The sequence below is a fragment of the Lethenteron reissneri genome, chromosome 13, assembly GCF_015708825.2.
Source record: "Lethenteron reissneri isolate LAM-NWPU_2019-01 chromosome 13, ASM1570882v1, whole genome shotgun sequence".
Taxonomy (NCBI): Eukaryota; Metazoa; Chordata; class Hyperoartia; order Petromyzontiformes; family Petromyzontidae; genus Lethenteron; species Lethenteron reissneri.
This window is the reverse complement of record NC_083791.1, coordinates 2436274-2456529: the sequence shown is the minus strand read 5'-3', so window position 1 is coordinate 2456529 and position 20256 is coordinate 2436274. Positions and strand designations below refer to the sequence as shown.

Below are 20256 nucleotides of genomic sequence, written 5' to 3'. Positions count from 1 at the left end.
TACTGGAATATGTGTACGTCAGTATTTGCACAGACATAAAACCAAGATAGATCATGCTACATTACTGCACCTACAACCATCGTGATTCGTAACTGACTTTTTGGTTAGCCTACAATGATCTGACCAAGTTTGTGCCGTTAAGACCCTCCACCACCCAAAATAGTAAAACAAATGAAATTGTCACGTGCACACGTGTTTGCCGTGCCAGCTGTTGTTTCAGCTCACTGGTGAGCTTAACCGTATTTAGCAATATGATGTTGCACTTGAAATCATCAGGGTGAGATCAAGGTTGACAAATTAAAATCCAGGCACAGCACTCTACAGTTCAGTCATAGTACTGTACGATGCTGGGAATTATTCAGATTAAACTACTCTGAAAATACCAAACAATTACAAGTCATCAGTAATGAGAAATATAGTACGTTTGTAAGTAACCCTTGCAGCGTGCAATATTGTGCGATGAGCAATGTTAAAGATTATATAACATGTCAGCAACGATTTACCTCTGATGTGAAATTAGAACGTCGATGTGCAAGCACAGTTTCACAAGTTCTTGCACCACATGGATGCTGCTTACATGAATGATTGATCGTGGTGGCACACAGAGTTAAAATATCAGCTCTCGTATAATTCACGTCAAACTGTTAAAATAGCAAAATGGGATCACACCCTTGGGGCGTGAAATGTAAATCAAGACAAGTGTTCACCAATGTAAGACCAACTTTGCAATGTCTCCTAATTACAATCTCTTTATTTACTCAACTTTCCCAGTGCGAGTTTCCTGCAGGAGTTGTTTTGATATATATAGTAAGCAGCGTCACGACTGGCATTCCGAATAAAGAACTCAACTGACAGAAGGTTACAAATACCAACTCAACCTCGAGATAAACTCTTCCCATCAGCTATCTGGGGTCGATACAATTAGTACCACTCTGTGATATTAACAGTAATTTTAGTAAGAATGGACTGCATTTTGCCATAGGGACGTGGAGTTTCTACGACTGACTTAGGGCAGCCAACACATATGAGATGGATACTCCTATTGAAGTTTCTTCACATTAAACTGTGGGGGTCACTCCGCACTTCAGAGTCACGGTCATCTACGTCTGTAAAATATTGCGCGCATTGGAAATTGCATAAATATTATCATTACAAGTTATCATTCCCAAATGCACAGATAATCAAATTGGGTTGTGATTATCAACATAATCATTCACGTGTAGTTCATCAACAAAGGGGGAAATGTTTACCCTCTCAAATGCGAATCGGGTAGTAACCATCTCCATTGGTATCCCTTAGCCAATGGTGAATATTACGCATTCCTGTGGAAAAATAAAGTTATTTACCATAGGACAATGAATGATGACTTCCCACCAAGGGGTACTCGTGGTATTAGTGCAGGAGAGATCAATACGCACCTTAAATTAGCACGTTTGGCTACGTACGGTGTGAAAGAAGTTCAATATGCATACATACAATGGCTCGTGACCAGGAATTTCATTTTTACAGTCCCGTCGTGAGCCAATAATTCTGACCATAACAATTCTTGGCCAGTTCTCTGTGCTGTGAATTCCGGATCAACGTCTTGCATCTTATAAACTCAGCATTAAACGCACACAAACACATGCATTACTATCATTTGAGCTCCAAATAATAAAAATGCAAACTTACTGTTGTTGTTGCTGCTGATAATATATTACTCTCATTTCCATTTAATTGTTTGCAAACATCATAAAATAAAGTTGGTTTCTTTATCACACTTCCATGGTCATCCATTTGAATAAACTTTGGATCAGCTGGATGTTAATATATCAGCTTTTAAAAATCTAATATCTCTAGGCTACATAAATTAGAGTATATGCAAAAGTAATATGGTGTATTATATCACACAAGTCGTAAGTAATCTTCTTGTGGGAAGATAAAATTATGGTTGTGCATAAATAATGACCGTAAAAGAGGCTTATGTGACCAGCTTCCTCCATGTGCGGTGCAGTTTAATGTTTGCAAAGTTACAAATTGAATAATTTTAATGACATTGGTTACTTCCTTTATATTATATGACCTTTACTTACAAAAAAAGTACAATTTAGATGTTATATTTTACAAACTCTTTACATTTCCATTAGCTAACTAAAACAAATGCTGGTCCTGTGCTGTTAAATATATAAATTAGTGTTCCCCTGCTCTACTAAGCATGGAATCGTGCAGTCCTCCATGAGTGGCTCTGAGCCATCGGTGGAAATTCCATATTCCTATGCCGGGCAAGAGCCCACGAATAAGAGAGCCAATGGTGATGTCCCACTCGGGGGATTTTACTTCATCAAAGTCAAAGTGATGATGGTTGACATTCTAGTTAGAGTGCTTGGCTCACAGTCGCAAAGTGGTGAGTTGAAATTTCCGCTGGGGGTAGACACAGCCCATCATTCATCCGGGCAGATAAAACTCTATTGTGGGAAGTAAACAATGGTGATCCTATGCAACAACGGCTCCCCCAACTTGACGATGTGGAATTCCCACTTCTCTCTCAGGGTTGCCAATGGAGATGAGCATTGCCCCACGCTTGTTTGAGCAGGGATACCATTTGATTCTCGTTCACAGTAAATTGAGTTGACCTTGGTTTGGGTGAGCTATGTTTTTTTTGCAAGGGGCAATATATATATACGATTATTTTTCTGTTGTCTTGTACAGCATTGTGAGATGCAGTTTTGCATTTACGACGCATATATAAAAGGTAATTATTATTTTTGTTGCTGGTGGATTTAAACGCAAGAGCCACAAGCAATCTTGCATCTAGCCATGGTATATTGCCCAATGAAACAAAGTAATCCTCCACATAGCCATGCAAGCAGCTGTGGCAATTGCTGTTAGTAAGCACCTATTAAGGCTGGCTTGGCACAAGACAAAAACACTTCCAGCACCACACATAGCCAATTCTGTTCCCTTTGGGCGAATGTTCACACATTACCATGAATGTTTAATTAGGGCTAAGTCGACGTAAGGGAGGCTGAGGTAATTTCCCGATTCACATTTCACCGAAGTTTTATATGTTTAGGAATGCAGTGTGTGAATCACTGCAGCATGACTCCAGTACACACGGAGACTAATATCCTCTGCTTAGCATTACAGTCCACCGATAGCAGTGCTGTTAGTGAGTTCCTAATGAGGCCAGAATGGCACAAGTGGCCAGCAATCTAATTTCCCATTTTGTTTCTTGGGGGATAATAATTACTGTTATCATTTAGTACTTTAATATTCGTGTCATTCTCATACCACAAGGCTATCACTGAGGCACAATGTTTCACAGACGAAACGAGTCTGCCAGTATGGGGTGATGTTGCTATGCACTTTTTTTCAGTAATTTGGCAAGATTTTTTTTATCGAGCGCACATGGCCTACTATTTTAGACTTGCGAAATCTTTAACGTCCAGTGTGAAACGTATTTTACGGTGTATACACCTGCAGTATTAACCAGGGTGGATGCTGGGTTTGACCCATGAACCTCTGCCTCAAGTGGCAAACGTGCAACCTCTCTGGCACGTCACACAATTAGAGCCAAGTATTCGTTCAGGGCTGCGTCCACCTAAAGTGTACCCCAAGAAAATCTCAGACACCACTTTCTGCGATTGTGCATAACCAGGACTCCAGCCTGAATTGCTGGGTTCACAATTCATTTCTTTGAGTTGAAGAGGCAGAGGTTGAGTTCACACACAAACCTAATTGATGGTTTACCTCGCTTGCAATTAAACCCAGGGTGTAAGCATTACAACAGCATGCAAACCACTGCACCATCATGTGGCTGTAATTCCCGGTCGTGTACATCATTTGCAAGTGGTGTCAGAATCTGTCCCGGACTTCCTCTTAGTCAACTCTGCCATAAATAAGTACTCGGTGGGGTGTCCAGACATCGGCCCTCGAGTGTTGGCTACACTTGGAAATGCTGGCAACTTTGAGTGGTGCCTGCTCATACAAGACAAAGATTCTCTGAGTAGCCTTAACATAAAGTTGGGCAAGTGCTTTAGCGAGCAAATGTGAATCCCAGAATGGCACACGAGGGGGTGGATAGCCGGCACCACGCCTGACGATGTTTACACACTACACCAGGTACTAATTCAAGGCTTAGTCGACCTAGAAGACGCCCAGAACCGGTTCAGATAATTCTCACTGATGTTCGCTGTGAGTGGGAATCAAACTCTGGTGGTCGGATTCATAGCGCAACACGCTAAACATTACGCTGCTGGTCGCTTGCGAATACACACAGACGTGAACAAACACTATTTTAGTTATTCATGAATCTGTTCAGAAGAGAGATTGAATTCCGAACCTGGGAAGACACATCCCAGGTGTGTTACGTACACAATGACAGTCCACATAGGTATTCCAACAATGCTCTGCAGTGTCTTTTTCATGCCATATTAATTTTGCACAGAGCTACATTAAGATTGGTCACACATTAAAAATGTGCAACCTAACAGCCTCCTACATCAATTTAACCCTCCTCCAAAGTATAATTTGCCATATTGTAAAAGATAATGGCCTGGTGGGTGTAATAATAGGCATAAGACATATGCTCCGAGGTCAATTGCTATACCAAATGGCCACCACATTCGCTAAAATATTGGGTTCAGTCTCTTGCCGAATCTGGCCAATTATCTTAGTCCATGGGGGATCTCTATGCACACACAACCTGCATTTAAGCCCCTTTTGTCCTTGGCAGTCTTACATTTCATCACTTTTCCATCAATTTCTAGCGTATGGATTGTTATCAGTTTGAGACGGTGATAATATGCCGGTGATAACAGTCGATAGGCACTGTTCTCATTCCTGCCACAACTGCAACTTGAAACAAAACTGAAAAAAGGCATAAAACGTGTGGAATAGAGATTGCACCTGCTGGATATATTGCTATCAAATGTTTTGCAGAAACGTAGAGCATATTACAGGTTTAGTTTCCATTTTGATGACTTGCTACACCTTTATACATTTTCTTACACAGGATGAGATGTTAGTAACATCTCATCCTGTGTTCTTTGGAATATAACTGTGAGAAATGACAACTTTGTAAAGAAAAATGTTGGCCAAATTTTAAACAACAGCCTATATGGGATGTTCCTTATTTGCCATCGTAAATGGAAGACCCCATATAGAGTTCGTTTAACAAAAAGTCAAAGTTAAATTGTCTCGTTACATCAAGTCATTTGAGCGGTGCTTTTCTCCTGTGGTGAAGCCAAGGAAGCTCACACATCAGCACCCACCGTCAGAGTTTAACCCGAGTTGCTCCTCCTATGAAGTCTTCCAGCGAACCCCCTTCCATTCCTAGCTGAAGCAGTGGCAGGAATTCCACAATCCCCTGATGGGGTCGTCCCTCCCATAGGATGGCCACTGTTAACTGACCGCAGCATCATTTATACGAAAATTTGCATATGTCTTTGTCAATCCCTTGCTGGATGAAATTCTCTCCACTCAGTGTCATTCCTGGGGATGTTTGAAAATACTTCACCAGTGCTGATTTTTCATTAAATGGGAAGCCTAAGCCTGGCTCAGATATCACCCGCGACTGATGTTAGCCGTGGCTGGGAATCAAACTCAGGTCACTGGGTAATGTAACATTTTACAAATACCTGTGTTTTTATTCACTAAAATAATTATATTTCACTATTAGCCTCATATCACGGAACAAAGTAATCTATATTACGAATAGCATGGGAGGATAAGATAGATGACATCACAGAATTACTTCTGAATTTCTTTGAGATGTTCATGTGGAATTCAAACTGAAATATTTAGTCCTCGGATCTTGAATATAAACAAATATTGGTATTGTCGGTGATCGTAATGAACAGCCCTAAATGGTGACAGTGATGAATTTACATAAATAATAATGACGATGATGATTTATTTATTGCAGATCAAGCAACATTCGCAGCCCAGATTGGGACAGACCAAGCAGTGATTGGAGGTGTAGTGGCAGTTGTTCTCTTCATCACTCTCTGCCTCCTCATCGTTCTAACGCACTACTTTGGAAGACAGAAAGGTGAGAAACCCACACGTCTGCCACAAAAAGACGCTTTCATGCATTTAATTTCACAAATTTCTACCAGCTATAGCCCATGACCAAATTCATGCCAACATTATTTGTGGCACGTGGAATATGAATCTGCTCGAAAGCATTCACTTCACTGCTGGTGGAAGGGCCTGCACGAGCGGGAGTACTGCAAAGCTCCTTCAGAGGGGATTTCGCCTACTCTTCCACGCTCACTATATCAACTCAACCTTGAATGAATGATTGGTGCATTATGTAGATAAAGGTGGTGGAATAGTGTGGAGGCATTGCCATGCCCCTGTGTCTGTCATAAGAGGCCTTAATAGGTCCTCACTAAGAGTGTGTACACTTTCGGCCTATCAGGCTAAAGGGAGATTATTTTACATTTCATGTGTGTACGCGATTGTGCACATGTGTATGAGTGTGTGTCTCTGCATGTGTGTTTGAGAGAAACACACAAGCCACAGCGGATTTGCTTTTCCATTAGGGAAGAAGTCTATCATGAGCTATACAAGTAAACGCAAGGATTATGCCCATCCGTGCTCCAATGGTGCACGCTGATACAATACGCCAAGTTGCGTGAACTTCGGGCAAGGCCACAGGTACTGATGGCTATAATTCCAAAATGTTAAAAGATCCGGTGACATTCAGGCCTACACATCAAGTCCCTCAAGGGCACGATGCGAAGCACTAATTGGCCAACTGGCCTTTTCACTATTCAGTTACATGTGCTTTCATTGGTCAAAGGAGCACAGAAGGGCTTGCAGGGCTGCGGATTCAAAAAGGGCACACGCAAAACCCATGAGAATGACGCTAAGGGCGAGGAGCAATTCCATGGGAAGGCCCTGGGGCAGTGCATTTCCAAGCTCTCATTTTCCTGTGATTTTTGCTTTAGGTGAGCTCCTAAATTGGCCAGCAACAACAATGAGTCTGCATTAAATTGCCCCGGCGATGCCCTTGCAAACGATGACCTTATTTGCCCCCCCCCCCTCCCGTTTCATAATATCAGGATCTCTCCATGCACAGTCGCTGATGGGGGCACTACCTGATGACCACTGACATTAACCAAATGGAAATTATTTAATAGCCAGTTAATTGGCTTTATCTCATATAAATGTAAGAGCTCATCATTGGCTTTTTTCGAGTGCTCAATTGGCTGATAACTAGTACGTTAGATGCAAACACAGCGGACGTAGGAAGATATTATTTATAAATGCGACATCTGTTAAAAAATAAAAATCAATGAAAAAGTTTCCCCATCAAATGAGCACCTCCGATTAACACAGTTGGCTACATACCATGCGAAAGAAGCTCAACGTACATACACACATTGGAGTGGAACTCATCTCCATTGCCAGCTGTGCATCCGTTTATAAATTCAGTATTTCCCGTGGCAGGAACTAGTCTCTCCAAAGGACCATACCATTGCCAGTAAATTACTTTGAAATATGTTCTATATCCTTGGACACATATTAGAAATATTAAATGAATGCACGTGTATAATAACAATGAATTATATGCATACATATATGTGTGTGGAATGCATAATGTGAATGTACATTTGTATGCATGTATCATACCCACCAGATGACTTACCTACCTACTTACAGATCTACCTACCTTACACAATTACCCACTCACCTACCTACCCACCAACTTAACGTATATACCTACCTACCCACCTTTCTACCAACTTACCTACTTACATAGTATAATGCCTACCTATCTATGTACCCACCCACATACTTACTTACCAACGTATCTACCAACTTACCTACCTATCCGCTTACCTACCCACCTGTGGCCCTCTCTACACTTTAGTGTGGCGCAAGTGTACTGGAGCAAATATGTGTCCAAAAAAGTTACTGCGTAGCTCACTGATGCATAATGGGGGTGTGCGGTGATCCCGTGCCACCTTTCCCCTGCCCGGATGCTTGCAATGAGCGGCGCTGCCGACAGGATGACTTGCTGATTTGGTCTGCTCAGCGAGGAGGCCAACGTCTCCGAAGCGGGTCCGGCGCTCACGTCGTCACGACTATCTCATTACGGCGGCACGGCGACTATGAATGGGATAAAAAAATATATAATTGTCAATGACATCTCTGCCCTGTAAAGATAGTGGCCACAGCTCCAACGCAGTCGGTCTTGGCAGCTGAATCCGCCACCCCCCCTCACCCCGGCCTTTGTTGTGAAATTTTCACCATATTGAACAGTGAACGCGATTTGCAAACAAACAAGGGGGCTACAAGTAAATAAATAATTATGGAAACAACCTGAAAGAATTTATGACAGTCAACGAGCATATAAAAGCAGCCGTCCTAACTCTAACTATTGTAATCTCCATCACTATGTGGGTGAAGATTGTTCAGCTTCAAACCACAAGGTCGCGAACACCAATCTGGGTTAGGGGTAGACTCTGCACATTAAAAAAGAATTCGAACCTGTATCACAAACGAGTACCGTGTTCTCCAAATCATGAGGTGCACTAGAACAGTGAGACGCAACCCAAATGTGCCCGGTGTCAATAAAGTTGTATAAATCTGGTCACACAGACACACACACAGATATCGGATTATAACCGGCAAACCTAGGCTTTGTTTTCATAGTATATGGTAAACAATTGTGTCTTTATGATCCTTAGAATACGCTAAACAGATTATTTGGTGATAGTGCATTGATAGTGATCCACAAATAAAAGTAACAAAAATAACCTCAAACCATTCTTAAATAACACTGCCTATAATTTAAATGTATAGAATTGGTGACGTTTCGGGCAATGACCCTTCATTCATAATAGAATGCGGTAGGTAGCACTTTGTGATTAGTCAACAGGATGGTTTTTTGTTTTTTGGAACTGGGTTATTCCCAGGATCCTTTAGGGTTCCGTCTCGAGCTGCTGCTGCAATGTATTAAGCTGGCAACCAGGCATCCTGCACTGGCATCTTCGAAGATGTCTTTAAAATGGCATTAAGGGCAAATAAATGTTGATTTTTTACAAAGGATTATTTTTGAGCAGTCACTCATGACCAATACTGTGACCACTCCCGGCTCAGTGTTGTAACATTGGCATTAGCGCCATTGCCAGTCCCCTGAGCCACACAGTCACATCCAAAACCGAGTTATATCAAAACAAGCGTATGTGCCTCAGTGACATGCATTGAAATACAAAAAACAATGGTGCTTGGGTTTTTTTAATATACAGCCACATGGCACTGTGTTGTGTCGAAAGTGATTTGCCTGGCATGTTACTTAATATTCAATGTATCACCATGGCATGAGTGGTACGTGACTCGAGTTGTAAAATATGTGCATGCGGAGTCTTTTTTTAATTATATTTATTGTATAACGCTTTTCTTTTCACCAACAATTAACGCTTTATTGTGGACAGAATATTTATGCAAAATCACGGCTCTTTAATGTCAAATTTAAAAAATTCCAACACCTTCATTTCACCCAAAGTACGCGATGGGTGTAAAATTCCAATTATGGGAACATTGCTTAACAACGCATTTAAAAAGCTACACATTATTTGAGCTCAAAATGAGTTTAAATGAGGCCCATTTTCAAGCGTTCATGTTCCCATTAACTAGAGTACTGATAAACAGATGACCGTATGGCTTAGTGGTCATTTTGCTGTTTGCAGGTAAATGTATTTAACCGGGACCATAATCAGCTCAACTCGCAGCTTCGTATCATACGTGATAATAACCATGCCTGTAAATATCCCATGATCCAATCCTAATAATTTATTTTCCAGTGGTCTGCCTAACCCTAGCCCTGCCAATGTATATTTTTTCACTGCCAACATTAACAGAGCAGCGATTCACTCTAAAATGTACTGTTTATCTAAAAATCGCCTTTTTATATTGTATTTGTCCATCATCATCAGCCATTGTCACTTCTCTACTGGATGAAGATCTCCCCAAACCACTTCCGCCAACCCTCTCGACCCTACGATGTCCTGTAAACGATTTTTTTTTATTTTACCAGATAAGGCCCACGGAGCAATATAGCTCTTTTGCAGAAGTCACCTGGTCCCAAATGATAGCTTGATGAAGTGGCTTGTCATTTGGAAAGTTACTGCAGCCAAATATTCCCAATGTACGTTTCTAAATGTGGATGGATAAGACCGGGAGAAGAATCCACACGACCACGAGGAGAGAGACACGCAAACTCCAAATATACAGCAGGCGTCAGGGTTGGGATCGAAACCACGACCTCCTGCATACCAGGCGAGGTAGTTGACATATTGCCACCGTGGCAAGTCTAGACATTTACCAGGGGTGGTGGAGGGATTAAGGGGTGGGGGCAGGGGAGAGTGGGTGGGGGCAGCCCTGAAATTTAAGGTACACGTGGACGAATTTAGTCACTCCATCTCCTCATTATACATCCTCTCTTTTGCGATGTCTATTTTTGTCGTGTGTCCGAGCCATTGTTGACTGTGCGCAATGTCAGTGATAATGAGAATCACGTGCTGCTCTGCTTACAGGAACCTACTTCACCCATGAGGCCAAGGGAGCTGAGGATGCACCAGATGCAGACACTGCCATCCTCAACGCTGAAGGTGGTCACAGTCACCCGGAAGAGAAGAAAGAATATTTTCTGTGAGGACCCTTTGGGGTGTGGGTGTGTGTGTGTCTGTCTGTGTGCGTGTGTGTGTGTGCGCGCGTGTAAGTTTGTTTGAGAGCGAAAGCTATGAAAACATCCCGATAAAAAACAACTTTCCTCTTTTAACGTTCCCTAGCCGATTGCGAGTTTTTATTGTTTGATTCGCAGCTGTTTTATTATTATTATTGTTATTAATATTGTCACTGTAATTAACGCTTCCTGCGGGGGTTTTCTCTTTCATTTTAATAGCCAGCATTTTGCTCACAACCTTAGTCAAGAACCAAAATTGTGAGAATTATCCATAATGCTTAAAGTAATATATTATGTTGCATAGCTTGCTTGTAATTTTTTTCGTTTACAAGCATTAAGGGTTTTTACGAGTCATATATGGCCAAAAACGCTTTGATGTTAGTTGGATTCTGATGGATGTTTGTCTTATGATTTTGTATCGTATATATAATTTTAGTGCATTTGTATGATTGTGAAAAGAGTGAGCAGCATTTCCATGTGAAAAGGAGGACTTTTTTGCTTAAATTCTTCGTGATAAATTGTGCACACACACATACACACCAAACACCTTCACGCTGAATTTCAGTTGTATCTTTGCGAGCAGCAAAGGACTATATCGTGGCTTTTCTTTAACCCTAGTAAAACCAGCTTTGTACAGTACGTTATTACAGAGTGTTGTGGTAATAATTTTTGTATTCGTAGCCTCAAAATGTAAAATAAACTGCTATTTAAAAAAATAGATCACAATACATTGTTAATACATTGTGAAATGGTTATCTCAACCTTCCTGCAAAAAGCCACCAGAATGTGTAAAACAGTTGCAGTATATTTATATTTATTTAAGGTTAATTAGGCAAAATGGCACTGAAATATAATGTTGCTTTCTTAAGCAACGTCAATTACATATACCATATGAGCATTACTGCTTTTTGGCGACGTTATAGTTCAATAAATTTAATTGCTTAAGTTATTTACACGAGAAAAGCCTCACTGAGTCTCGACTCATTTTCAGGAGGGCCTTGCCTTAGGATGCTTGGCTTTCCCGCTTTCCCATGTGTGAACGAACCATGTACGTGTGCATGTGAGAGGGAACCAGAGTGCCCCAGAGAAACCCCCACATACACACGAGCTAACATTACTGAAACTGTGTACAAAACACAGTTGAACAACCTACTCGCTATACTGCTTCAAAATAGCCCCTCATTGGCTGAGTGAGCACGCACACGGAACATTCTGCTCGATATGCCAATGTGGCCTGCAAGGTCGCTGGATTGCAGACACGTGCAGCCACAATGTGCAACTGCAGTGCCCTGTTTAGATGTAGGAATCTGCAAAGTTATGTGACCTGCTCCTACAAATTGACGTCGCAGGGTTCAGATTACAGAACGCTGTGTGCTTATTAAAGTCGTGGAAAACTGATGCGTGGTGAGTGTGATGCGTAATTGTGAAGTCACACAAACAACTATAACACTCGGAAAGGTCCTCTGTGTGATCTTTCCAACAAAGTTAACGATTGTGGGTCGTTTTTTTAAGTTAATAAAATGAGAAACATTACAGATAGTGATTAAAAACACCTCAAAATTGTAAGAGTTGTTGTGGAAAATTAGTTCCCATTACTAAATGGAATACAACATGAAATATTCGTTTCCAATTAAAGGCGAAATGAGAGTAATCCAGTAACACTAAACTTAATACATTTTTCAACAACACTTGACTTGAAGGGACACAAACGTAATAGGTGCTGTTTTGGGCATTGGCAGTGCATAATGGGTGCCCTATGAAGAAGGGCCATTGACTGAAATGTTGCCTATTATGGATATATATTTCCTGATAAGGCCACAGTTGTTACTGACGAATGTGTTGTATGTTTTGTTATTTGTGCTTGTGCACCACTCTGCCAATGCAGTACTACCAAATAATCGTTTAATTCCGTAACAATAGATTTGCATAGACATGTATGTGTATTTATGCTGGGCGATATTTACAGTATTGTACAATGCATCACAGCTGCATAACAAAAGTTTATCTTTTGGTTCTGGAAAACAAAAGCATCTTCTCTGACCTCTTGAACAAAAATGAGAGATTATACAACGAATAGAAATAATATATACAATATTTACACAGATATGTTGCTTTATGTATAATATATAGCTATAGTACTTACCCCTAAACATATAAGATGGTATATTATTATTTAAATCTAGATGCATTTAACATTTAGTACATATATCTTAGTCAGCCTACAAACAACCCACCAAAGCAAAGTCCATTCATAATTCACGGTGCATTATGAGCTCAGGCAAAATGAAAAAAAAATGTATAAAAATTTCAAAGATATTAGCACAAACCCACAGAACATCTTTATATATAACATTCCTTTTCTTCCTTTGTCAACCCTTCATGAAGACCTTATGCCTGGGTCGTTCAGCATGAAATGACGACTTGGTCCAGAATTTTCTAATTCAGGGACAAAGTCAGACAGGCGTGATATTGGTAGCTGCACCAGGCCCTGCCTAGCAGTGCATTGATTCAATTATAATTCTTCCACAATTCTGCCCGTAGCATTACTGGAAACACTGGTGGGCAGAGCGAGCCACAGAGAGCTGCACACATCTCCCCTTGTGTCGCTTCGCCGAGTGTAAAGCCAGGAACCTGTAGCTGCTTGTGCTCTCTGTCGCAAAAAGTCATCACGATTTCATAGCTCAAATGAGCATTGTGGAGGTGCTCATGTCCTGTTTACAGCCCTGAGCCAGTAGGGGAAATTCCACATTCCCATGGTTGAGGGCGAGTCTGTCCATAGGACCACCACGGTTGACTTCCCAACACAATTGTAATCATTTTATTAACCCCAGAGGGATGAAGGGCTGAGTCAACCCCCAGCCAGGAATTAAACTCGTAATCTTTCGATCGCGAGTCGCCAGCCACTTGGCTGGCAAACGTTGATGATCGAAGTGCACTCTTCCACAGTGAGAGTGTGAAGCCCCAATGTCTCGTGAAATAATAGTGAAGGTTGTTTAAGATGCCATGGCAAAACTTTCTATAGCGTGTTTGTGTTATCTTTATGTTTAGAATGCCACACAGCAGGTGGCTCCGGTGATTTAACTGCCAACGCTGAGCAAAGTGACTCAGCAGAGAATGTGCTGATAAATTAGACCAACCCACCCACTTAAAAATGCATACACTTATTGACCGTGCATATATACTGTTATACACAGGGCTTAATTTCACATTTCATTTATTTTGAAACACTGTTGGGCTGGCTTGGAGTAGGGATTATTGGCATAAGGCACTGCAATTCGAGTACAAGGCATGCCTATCCATAATAATCCTATATTATAGTGGTCTGTATTCCTACAATCCTATGAAGAGGTTTAGGAAACAATTAGGCAATGGACATGGGATGCGAAAATTCCACCTAAAATTAAGCGATGCTCAGAAATAAGTGTTCAATACCGAGCACGTTAATAGGTCAAAGTTTGAGACAGTGGGTTGAACAACGGAAGTTTTAAAATAAAATAAAATGCTTACAACAAATATTTACCGCAATATGTCATATTTCACGAAGCCATATCAAATAAGTATATTTAAATCATGAATTGTATTGTTTCATTCAGTTACATCATGATATGGCAGTGAACATTTCTGCATGGTGAAGATTACATACACTGAGCGTACACTGTCTGGTGAACTGGTCTACAATGTCTATTTTGTGATTAAAGACAATTCAAATAATACTTTTAAAAAGTCAATATTCTGACTAATGGGTAAAGTGACTATCTTTATTTTAAGCTTTCGTGACTGCATGAATCCATACTCTTTGGTTCTTTCGGTGAAGTCACGTGGGTAAAAAAAATAATAGATCACGACGTTTCGATCGCAACGCAAGCAATCGTCATCATTGTCGTCATCAGGCGATCGCTTGCGTTGCGATCAAAACGTCGTGATCTATTATTATTTTCTACCTAGGTGACTTTACCGAAAGAACCAAAGAGTAGGGTAAAGTGACTGTTGAAAGCAAATGAGCTAAAATGATGATTGCCTACTACACAGCCCTCTTATATGCTAATTGGTATAATTTCAGCCCATAATGGACAGATGGTCATTTTGTTTCCAAACCGTGCTTATTGTACCATTATACACGCAAATACAAACGTGTGTGAACAAGACTGAATGCATACAGTCGTCTTACCCATGCACCTATGTACTTTTACATGTACATTAAATAAGTTGTAATTTTCCTAATACAGTAAAAGCTATTTGTGTGGTTCTTGCTAATCAAAACCTGTGTTATGCTTAATTACATAGCGGCTGTGTCTGAAGTCCAATATGCGTATCCAAGCACATCCTACAGACCTTGCATATTGTGGAGATATGTTCAATTTATTATCATGCACTGGCTGATGAATATCAATTGAGATCACTGGCAGTCTGTCTCTGATTTTGAATGATTTTACTTCACAGCTGTAGCTATACTGAATAATTACTCACTTTTCTCCAAAAATGCCCCCAAACATCATTCATACCAATGGAGGCATTGATGTTGGACTTACAAAACAAAGAACAAAATAAATCTAATTACATCTATTAAACAAGTATGGGAATAAATAACATAAGGTAATAATAAAAAAAATATTGACATCAAGTATAATGTTTATATTTTTCTACATTAATTTGATTGCATTGAAAGTATTGAATACCTAATGTAAGCTACGGGGAACACAAATCAAGTGGATGTTTTAGTGGGTGTAAGCAATTTTTATTGTAAAGAGTTATGCTTACACAATAGCATTGTAGTAACCCTAAATATGTGGAGAGTTGTGTATATTAAAATGAGGTATAAAGTATGGTTGTGGTTTTTGTACAGTAAGCAGTGGTACATTTTGTTAGTCCTGTGTTAACAATGGCGAAAAAAAATCTTTCAATGTGGATTATTACACACACACTTGTTTTGGTTATCTATGAGTTTATAAGCCGGTAGAAATTATTATTCCAAACTCTTTGCTTTTGTCACTGATGACACAACGTGTAACCGTGGTGTGTTTTTTTGCATTAGAATGCAGGGCCAGCAGCTTTTATCAAGGCTCTGCACAGGTCTTAAAATATTTAAAACAAGAAACATGTTTTCTCTTTGCTTAAAAAGTATGTGTGCATAAAACAAATTTTGTTTTTGTATGTGTAAGTTTTATTGGAATAAATTATTGTAATATATAACTTGAGTGCATTTGTATATTTCATTTACATTGTTCAATAATTATAATTGTTTGCTATGATAACGCATATAATTAATTGAGACCATTTTGTTAGTTTGGGCCCTACGGTGGCGAGATGTTAACTACCTCACCTGGTATACAGCAGGTCGTGGGATCAACCACATTTCCTTGGAGTTTGCATGTTCTCCCCGTGGTCGCGTGGCTTTTTCTGCGGGTCTTCTGGGGTTTCCCTCCGAATTTAGAAACATGCGTTTTAGAGTATTTGGCTGCTTTAAATTTCCACTTGATAAGCCACCTTCGTTGACCTATCATATGTGGCCAGGTCGCTTCTGAAAAAGAACTATATAGCTCAGTGGGCCTTGCCTGGTAATTTAAAATATTGTTTTAGTTTAATGATCCTGCTGGGTGATGCTGTGAATGACTTGCTCAAGTCACAATCACAAGGCTGCAAGTTCAAAGCAAAATAAATCGCAAGTCACTCAAGATGTTGTACAAATTTAGATTTAAAGCTTTCGTGACTGCAGGGATTCATATTTTTGTTTCTTTCGGTAAAGTCACGTAGAATGGAAATAATAAAATAATATAAATATAAAACAATTTAAACAATTTATTGTTTTAAATTATTTTATTATTTCCCTTCTACGTGACTTTACCGAAAGAACCAAGAATATGTTGTACAAACTTTTGAGAGAGACAGAAATTTTAACAGTTTAATGAGCATGTAAGCATGCATTGATTTATAAAATTAATCCGTGCGTGCTGACATGTTTTAACTCGCACTAGTAATAATTGTATGTTTATGATTTATGCGAATTTAAATAAAAATGTGGGGAAAGGGAATGTTAGCCATGGCTAAATTTAGCTTAACAATTAAATTTCCTGATTTTTATTAATCAATCTATATCACTAAGGTCTAAACAATAAAATAACCAAATGGGTTATTCTAAGTAGTGGGCAGAAATTGAATCATTGACACCACATACAGACATATCAATGTGAATTGCAGTTCAAATGGAACTGTATTTATAGCCGAGTCAAAGTGTCTTCCTTCTCAAGTGAGCAATGGGGTGGCACTCGTGTCTGTTCCCAGCCCTGAGACAGTTGTCGAAATTCCACATTCCCATGGTGGGAGCCATTATCTGTATGGGAAGACCAAAGTTAGCGTCCTCCTGAAAAGTGTTCATCACTAATCGTCATGTGAACTTCTAACGTTCTTAGAATCAGAATCTTTATATACACTGGAGAAATCCGATTAGCTATCTTGCTCTTTTTCACACCAACAAACAATACAAAACATCAATACGAGTGCAAAGTATAGGAAAGGTAAAGCAAATCATGCAAACAAAACGTTAACTTTACTTTTTTATTTTACCAAGTAAATCCCACTGAGCTATTATTATTTAGCAGAAGCGACATGGCTACAAATGATAGCTCAACGAAGTGGCTCTTCACGTGGAAATTTATAGCAGCCAAATACTCTAAACGCATGCTTCCAAACGTAGAGGAAAAAAACCGGAGGACCAGGAGAAAAAATGCACGTGAACAGGGGGAGAACAACTAAACTCCAAATATACAGGCGTCGGGGTCGGAATGAACTCTGGCAATACCAGCATAGCAAAATGCACGCACGTTTACGAGCAAGAAAAGTCGACGACGACGACGATCTTCATCTTAGTAAGTGCCTACTTATAGCCACAAAAGCCAATTATCCTTTGTAAATCGCAAGAAAACATTACAATATTTGAAAGAAAAAAAGATCTAATACGCTGGCAGTGAAACAAACTCGTGTCTAAGGGCCCCACCACCAGTGCAAAACATCAATGATTTCCATCCACTGCTTTCCCTTGACTAAGTACACGTTTAACCGATAATTGCTCAGACGCAGAGGTGAAGTGTAAAGCTGCAGTGGGGTTTCTGTTACTTTCACACATCAAGTGTCGGAATTTCAATTTAATGATGAGCACGCGTTTTTCCCGTTACCCAAGGACATAAGCTCCTCACTCAAAACCCAATGCGCCAAAATGTAGCGAGGGCTAATGTGAAATAAAAAGGTGTGTGTTCTTGGAAATGTGGAGACATCAGCTGCACATGGCATGGCTTGCGTGACACTGGACGACCCTGCACTGTAACTCAGCGGTTGATGTTAGCCCATCGGTGTCCTGAAGCAAACATTATTTTGGGGGGCTTCTCTTTCCAATTAGAATCTCGTCGTGAGATAACGTGAGAAATATATAAACAAGAGACTCATGATATGAGACTAGCTGCAAAGAGAAAAAGGGATAAAACATATGAACATTCGCTTTATGTTCATTGTCCTGATACGTTGATTAGGATTTGAAGTCGAACTGATATTTATCTCACCCCTATATTGTCATGAATCTGGGTCCCTTTATCCCTGATCATTATATTGTCTTACTCATGCCTAGCAGTACCACCACTGCAATAACTTACTAGCATTACATCTGACTGAGTGATTTTAGCACAATTGTAAGGCCACAAGTTCAAATCCCTGTCAGTGGTTGAATTATCTCATTATCTCTGGGATCAATCAAATCAGTATCACTTTGTTAAAAAGTCACCAGTGATCAACCTGTGGATACACTGGCGTTGGTGACTGATGACAATGTGTAAATTCCAGTGATGGCTTAAGCCTGCCAATGGACAGGAACGTCACCGACCAAAACTCTAATTGAATAAAGGAGGCCCTGTTTAACCCCTTTATCTAAAACAACACGAAGCAAAATTATCTCACCGCTTTATTTTTAGTGCATAATTCTGAAAACATTCGCGCTGCCCATTGCACATGTAGAAAGAAATTCTGAATTACAAAATAATAGCCAGGAGTCTACCCATCGCTTCTTAACACCTTGCATTCATATCGTAAGCCACGCGGCTATCGATCAAAACAATTGGCTTTCACGGCGTGTGGCCCTTCTGATAAAAAAAAACAGAGTTGGGCTCCGCCGCTGCCATGGAGGAGGTGCACTGCAGAGGCAGCCACCCTGCTCGGCACCCTATTTTGTTATGATTGAGCTGCCAAGGCAAGAGTGGATCACCCAGTGACCTATTGGAGATCATATGAACAGGCACGGAGCCAGTGCTTCTGAGTGGTGGCAGGCAGCCAACTATGGAGTACGGTTGAGTGTCAGGAAACACCCGCCCCCTTCACAACTCGCTGCGTGACTAAATGCCGGAATGCGACGGGCCTCGGCTACTGTGTTTGCGAGCGGCTAATTTGTTTCATAGTGCTCGTTTGGACCCCAGGCAAATTGACTGGTAATTTTTGATAGTCGAGTCAAATGTCAAGGTGTCTCTTTGGTCAAATGATTAATGCGGTGGCGGTGCTGGGAATAGACTGCAGGCATCCCCCGAGTAACGTACCCCCCCCCCCTCCCCTCCTAGCATGAATTCCCAGGTAAAAATAAGAATAAAGTAGAAATTCTAATAATTTTAAATGATACGAATTCCAACTATTTTTTTGATTGTATAATCTCATGGCATCACCGCGTCACGGTAGCGACCAGTTTCACGGTCCGGGCGTAGCCGTCTTATTTCTGCCACGTTTGCAAGTCTATCCTCTACTGCTGCTGCGCCTGCAAGCAGCCGAAGGGACTGTTCAAGAAGCCCTGAAGTTACTCCTCATTAAGTAATTGTTATAAGTAATACTTCTAGATTTGAAGCTTTCGTGACTGCAATGATTCATATTCTTAGGGTTTTTTCGGTAAAGTCACGTAGGTAAAAAATTCAAATTAATAAAAGTAAAATAAAAATAAAATAAAAATCACGACGTTTCGGAGGCAACACAAGCTTCCGTCTTCAGGTGGAACCGTCACAGCACGACTGCTGCATCAAGTAAGAGAAATTCCAAGAAAACAGTCCTTGTATATATACTGGTTGAGGGTGAGAGGAGCCATTGTGAGGTTCGGTGCGGATGAAGCACGCTGCAAGGAATGAGCCTTTATATTCTTAGTTTTTTTCAGTAAAGTCACGTAGGTAAAAAATTAAATTAATAAAAGTAAAATAAAAATAAAATAAAAATCACGACGTTTCGAGGCAACACAAGCTTCCGTCTTCAGCTGGAACCGTCACAGCACAAGTGATACAGCTAATTAAAAGGAGACCTGATGGTTCAATGAGCCACTCTGTCTACAGGAAAGCCACCCATACGGATGCTTACCTGAAACCGGATTCCCACCACCATCCATCCCAGAAGAATTCCCTCATCAAGACTCTGTACCATAGAGCCCAATGCTTTTCCCGACCAGGAACACATTGCCAGTGAACTCAAACACGTACGCCAAGCTCTTAAGGCTAATGGTTACTCCGACTACACAATCCGCAAGGCCATCACTCCAACCATCAAGAAGGATCCTGTTGAGGAGCCTTTCA

General features: G+C 40.5%; 1 protein-coding gene across 1 annotated transcript in view; it reads left to right on the top strand.

Annotated features, from left to right (window-relative positions):
* Positions 1–15843, top strand: part of LOC133342003 (cell adhesion molecule 2-like) — an 83297-nt gene extending 67454 nt beyond the window's left edge. The window contains exons 8-9 of the mRNA XM_061550862.1: positions 5906–6031; positions 10530–15843. Of these exons, the coding sequence (XP_061406846.1) occupies positions 5906–6031; positions 10530–10648 (245 nt within the window). The 3' untranslated portion in view covers positions 10649–15843. The remainder of the gene's footprint in view (positions 1–5905; positions 6032–10529) is intronic.
* The last annotated feature ends 4413 nt before the right edge of the window (positions 15844–20256 follow it).